Below are 6,000 nucleotides of genomic sequence, written 5' to 3' on the forward strand. Positions count from 1 at the left end.
CCATAGTCTTGAATTGAATTAAGAAAAAAAAAAAAAAAAGTTTGAATTAAGGAAAAAATCTTGAATTAAGCCAAAAAAAAAAAAAATCTTCAATTAAGTAAAAAAAAATATCTTGAATTAAGGCAAAAAAAAAAAAAATCTTCAATTAAATAAAAAAAATCTTCAATTAAACCAAAAAAATAATCTTCAATTAAGCAAAAAAAAAAAATCTTCAATTAAGTAAAAAAAAATCTTCAATTAAGTTAAAAAAATCTTCAATTAAGCCAAAAAAATCTCAAATTTAGCAAAACATCCTGAATTAAGCCAAAAAAAACCTTCAATTAAGTAAAAATAAATTTTCAATTAAGCCAAAAAAAATCTTTAATTAAGTAAAAAAAATCTTGAATTAAGCCAATAAAATCTCAAATTTAGCAAAACATCTTGAATTAAGCCAAAAACAATCTTCAATTAAGTAAAAAAAAATCTTCAATTAAGCCAAAAAAATCTTCAATTAAGTTAAAAGAAATCTTCAATTAAGCCCCCCCCAAAAAAACTCCAAATAAATTAAAAAAAAAAATCTTGAATTAAGCAACAACAAAAAAAAAAATCTAGAATTAACAACTTAAATATTTTTCTTTGTTTTAGTACAAAATATAACATTAAATTATGAAAATATTTACATTTACAAACTATCCTGAAACACTAAAATATGAAGAACCTGAAATGTCTAAAGAAAATTAAGCACAATTTTAACACTTTTTCTGCCTGTTCCTCAGTGTTTAGTGTCTTTGTAGATCTGATCCATAATGTAGAAACGATAAGTTGAGGAATAATATTGTTAAAATTGCACTAAATTTTCTTTTAATTTAAATTTCTTTTGTTTCAGTTTTTTTTGGATAGTTTATAAAAGTAAGTATTTTCATAATCTAATGTTTGTTTGTTTTTTACACTAAAACAAAGACAAAAATTTGGAGTTGTCATTATTTATAGGTTATTCTGTTATTATTTTTCTGGTCCGGCCCACTTCAGATCAAATTTAGCTGAACATGGCCCCTGAACTATAATGAGTTTGACACCCCTGATTTAATGGGTTTTCCTGGTTATAGCGCAGCACCACACTGAGTCTCCACTGATACAAAGAGCAGCTCGGTTATGTATTACTGTTACTGTTACTGTTACTGGGTCAGGGAGGATCCATCAGCTTCCAGTTTGACCAGTGCTTCCATCTCACATGTGCAGGTCAGCTGATGGGGATGAACGAGATCACAGAGAAGCTGACGTTGGACGCGAAATGTCGGAACGAACACGCCATCGTCCAGAGGGTGACCACCGCTGCAAACCTCAGCCGAGTCCCCTGTGGTTCAGATAAAGAGTGCAGGTAAAAGATCTGAAACAGAGGCTCGATAAGAGTTCACTAAGGTGGACACGACTATTTATGTTGGTGTTTGGAACATAAATCTTTTTTTTTTTTTTTAATAATCTTTTTATTGTTTTTTTTTTTTAGATTTGATAAACATGAATAATAGAAAAAAACTACAAAAGACAAAACATACAAAAAGAAAAAGAAAGTCTCACCCCAAACTAATGAGCACTGCCATAAATTCAAAAAGTTAGATAAAGGAGAGAAAAAAAAACAAACAAAACATTAAAAAATAAATCTAATCCAATCCAACTTTATTTATAAAGCACTTTAAAACAACTGCAGTGGACCAAAGTGCTTTACAGAAGGATAATTAAAACCAAAATAGAAGAATAAAATACAGAATAGATTTAAAGACATAGAAAATGTACAAAAAGGAAAAAGTGCTATACAGACGAATAAATAAAACCCAAATGAAAGAATAAAATACAAGATAGATTAAAAAGTCATACAATTAAAAACAAAATAAATAAATAAATAAAATAAATAAGAATGAATAAGAATATTTAAATAATTAAATAAATAAAACTAGAAACACTCGGAGAGCGCAGGCCTCCGCCAAGGCTGATCAGTGGCCCCCCCTGTAGGCCCCCCCCACACCAAGGAGGTTATGTTTTTGCCAGGGTTTGTTTGTTTGTTTGTCTGTCTGTCTGTCTGTTTGTCTGTCCGTTAGTGTGCAACATAACTCAAAAAGTTATGGACAGATTTTGATGAAATTTTCAGGGTTTGTTGGAAATGGGCCCCCCCACCCCCGATCACCACCAAAATTTAATCATTTCTTCCTTATCCCATTTCCAACAAACCCTGAAAATTTCATCAAAATCTGTCCATAACTTTTTGAGTTATGTTGCACACTAACGGACAGACAGACAGACAAACAAACAAACAAACAAACAAACCCTGGCAAAAACATAACCTCCTTGGCGGAGGTAATAAAAGGGGGAAGAAAATAATAAACATGTAAATATATAAAATACACCAAAATTTGACAGGAGACAGATAAATGAGTAGCACATGTGAAATACTTTCAAAGACAGTTGATGAGTCAATGAGTCAGAGCCTCCAAAATATGATTAACCCATAAAGACCCAATGCTACTTCTGTGGCAGTTCCCAAATGAACGTTTCTGTATTTCTACTTTTCTTAACTGATTTATCACCAATTTTGTTTTATAATATTATCTTCTGTATTTTGCATTTTTTGGTGTAAATCATGTATTTTCTTATATTTAATTCAAAGATCATGTAGATGTTCATGAAAAGTCAGAGTAAATTCAAAGTTAATTATATCAAAACAGAGAAAAATTAAGAAAAAGTGACTTTTTCAGCAAAGATATTGCTAACTGAATGTAAAAACAAGTGTGTCTATTCAACTCCATGGGTTTTACTGGTGGTCAGATTTTTCTTTACACTGAAAATCTCAGATAAGTTTGCAGCTGGTAAAAATGTTCTAATTTAAACTCATTTATTACCTGTTTTTTGATGTAAAACCCAAATGATTCAAGTCTTTACCACTGATGGAAACTCCTTCTGGAAAAAAAAAAACAGTCGTACACTGAGGAAAACTGAGAAAATCCTACTATCTAAGGTGTGTCATTGTTCTTAAAGTCGTTGTAAACTGAGCTGATTTTTCTTTTTTTTTTTTTTCACCTAAACCTGCTGACTGACAAACGTGTCCCTCCTTTACTCTGCGACTTTATCTTTATTTCCGATCTTTGCTGCTGTGACCTCAGTCCTCCTGTTCCTCCTCCTGATCATCCTGTCCACAGGTTCGCTGGACGGACGGTGACCAGCAGCAGCCTGGTGTTAGTCACCGTGGCAACCAAAGAGGAAGGGGCCGCCCAGCTGACGGTCAACTGCGAGAAAATGGTGATCGGCACGATGCTGGTGAAAGACATCCTCCTGGCTTTGACGCAGTGATGTGACCTTCGACCTTCGCCCCCTGCCCCCTCGCTCACAATCCACCCATGACACGTGTAGCATCTTCTCCTTTTGTCTGTGAGACGATTTCAGAATGTTTGTTCCCCGCAGCGATAACAATGACTCCTCCAAACACTGAATGGATGCCACATGACAATCAGACAAGGCTGATTTTCTGATGTGAAATAACATCTGGCTTAAGATTTATACATATGATGGTAGAAAGGTAACTTTGGGTAAGATAAAAAAAAAATCTGGTGTGATATTTCAAGAAAAAAATCTAAATTATTGAGATTAATCTTCAGTGTATAAGAAAAAAAAAGTCATGTTCTCTGAGAATAAAGTTTTAAGTTTAGAACTAAAATGACAAATTTACAATAAAAGCTTAATTCTGTCATAAAAATAAAAACAATTTTGAAAATTAAAAAAAAATTAAACTTAAATATTCCAGGAGCTGTAAATTGTACATTTATGACAAAAGAAAACTCTTCTATTTATCAGGTAGAAATATTAATTTTATGAGAAAAAAAATGCAAGCAAAAAACACAAATATTACTTGAGATTATGAAATCATAAATTTGTGAGAGAAAGTAGAATATGTTTTGTTTAAAGTAGTACATTTTGGAGATAAAAGTGGATATTTTCTCAGAGTGATTGTAGATAGATTAAAATTGGACAATTCAAGCAACATTCAAATATTCTCTGAAATTATAAAGAATCTGAAATTTGTGAGAAAAAGATCAAAAGTTGTAATTTTACTCAAATAATAAAGTAGAGAAATGAAAATTAATACATTTCCAAATAAAAAATCAAACTGAAGAAAAAAATCAAATATTCTCTTATAATATAAACTTATGAATTTGCAAAAAAAAAAAGAGCAATGTTTTGAGGATGAAAAGGTAAATAATTGAAAAAAAAGTATTATGTACATTTATGAAGAAATCACTTGAAAACCAAATTGAATCTCTAATATTTTGGGTTTTTTTCTTGAAGCATTACCCCCTCCTACCAGTACATTTTTTTAAATTTCACCTAAAGTAAATAAAACACCATTGTATGTACAAAGTATTTATTTACAACTTATTTTTTTGTCTTTGAGGAGCCTATTGGACATCTAAAAAAGAAAATAAAGAGAAAACAGACAGATGTGCAAGACCTTAAAGCTTCCAAAACAAAAGTATTTCTTAAGTGTGAAAAATGCTGATTCTGTGGCCTTACATTAGAATGTCATCAGTAGAACTAAGTAGATCTGACACAGTAGCCACACAGCGGAGTGACATAATTAAAGACAATAAAATGAAAAAGTACCTCCAGATGTTTTGATTTTACCCCAAAATGCTCAGTTCTTTTAATGCTACACAATATTTAAATCCAAACCAAGTTGATAAAAGCCTCTTAGTTATGATCTATTAGACTATTTAAGACGTAGACATATTAGAAAAAATTATAGCGTAGGTTTAAATTCCGAAAGTCAACCCTTAAAATGCACTGATTGATGAGTTTAGTCCATTTTCATCCACAAGTTTCACTGCTTCAATGTAGCATGAAGGGAAAACAAAACAACTACTGCCTATATTGTAACTGATCCATTTGTTTTTGTTTTTATTTATGAATATTTTCACCTCACAGAGAATATTAAATGCTTTTCATCATTTGTCATTACAGTCAGTGGGGCATTTCTAAAAAGAAGATGTATAAATGTTATTGTATGTATTGCATCATGTAATACAGTACTACTATAAAGTGTGGTGTGTGTGTGTGAGTGTGTGTGTGTGTGTGTGCGTGTGTGTGAGTGTATGTGTGCGTTTGTGGGTGTGATGACACTGAATATTAAACCTGACAAACGGTAACTTACTGTTTTCAGAATTTGAAATGATCATAAAGCACATTTACACCATCGAACCCAAATAAAACCCATCAGCTCTGGACATATTTTACACACACACACTGACACACTCGCTTGTTTTTGCTGTGAAACTTTCCTGCCAGACACAAATATCAGAAATTATTTATTTATACAGTCAGATTTACACAAACCAAAGTTCATCTGTTTGTCGGCTTCTTCCAACTGGAATAAAAAGTGACTTCAACTAATGTACTTCACGTCTTATTGTGCATTAATCTGCTGTTTTTTCAGCATTTTGGTGAAATGACATAATATTGACAACACTGCCTCCCTTCAGATGTTAAGTACAACACGCCACAGCTTTTTCATTTAAATACTGAACAAAATAACATTTCTATTTAAGAATCTAATAGAAACGGAACAAGACCAATATGGAGAAAACAAGATTAAAAGAAAAAAAAATGTTTATTTTTTTCTAAAAGTCAACTGGGGAAACTAAATATCCTGCATTTCATTTAAAATTAACCCTCAAAGACCTAAACAGCCACTGGTGACCAGAACCATCTACCAAGGTTATTATCGTTAACGAAAACTAACGAAATGACGAAAACTAGAATTGTAAAAACATTTTCGTTAACTGAAATAAATAAAAACTACAATTAAAAGAAAAAAACGATAACTGAAACTGTATTGTGTGTTCACAAAACTAACTAAAACGGATAAAAATTCATATGATATTTAACGGTCACTTCTCGTCACTTGTCATTTAGGTTCGTCTTCTGGTCCCCACTCTACCCAGAAACATGCAGACTAAAGTTGGGAGTTGGGAGTCCTGT

General features: G+C 31.7%; 1 protein-coding gene across 10 annotated transcripts in view; it reads left to right on the plus strand.

Annotated features, from left to right (window-relative positions):
- ap3b2 (adaptor related protein complex 3 subunit beta 2) overlaps positions 1 to 5,545 on the plus strand; it is a 103,154-nt gene extending 97,609 nt beyond the window's left edge. For 8 of the 10 annotated variants that reach the window (XM_030136083.1, XM_030136084.1, XM_030136082.1 and 5 more), the window contains 2 exons: positions 1,219 to 1,357; positions 3,132 to 5,545. In XM_030136083.1, the coding sequence (XP_029991943.1) occupies positions 1,219 to 1,357; positions 3,132 to 3,318 (326 nt within the window). In that variant the 3' untranslated portion in view covers positions 3,319 to 5,545. The remainder of the gene's footprint in view (positions 1 to 1,218; positions 1,358 to 3,131) is intronic. The other 2 variants (XM_030136086.1, XM_030136087.1) reach the window with 1 other exon arrangement.
- The last annotated feature ends 455 nt before the right edge of the window (positions 5,546 to 6,000 follow it).

The sequence above is a fragment of the Sphaeramia orbicularis genome, chromosome 6, assembly GCF_902148855.1.
Source record: "Sphaeramia orbicularis chromosome 6, fSphaOr1.1, whole genome shotgun sequence".
In the NCBI taxonomy this organism is placed as follows: domain Eukaryota; kingdom Metazoa; phylum Chordata; class Actinopteri; order Kurtiformes; family Apogonidae; genus Sphaeramia; species Sphaeramia orbicularis.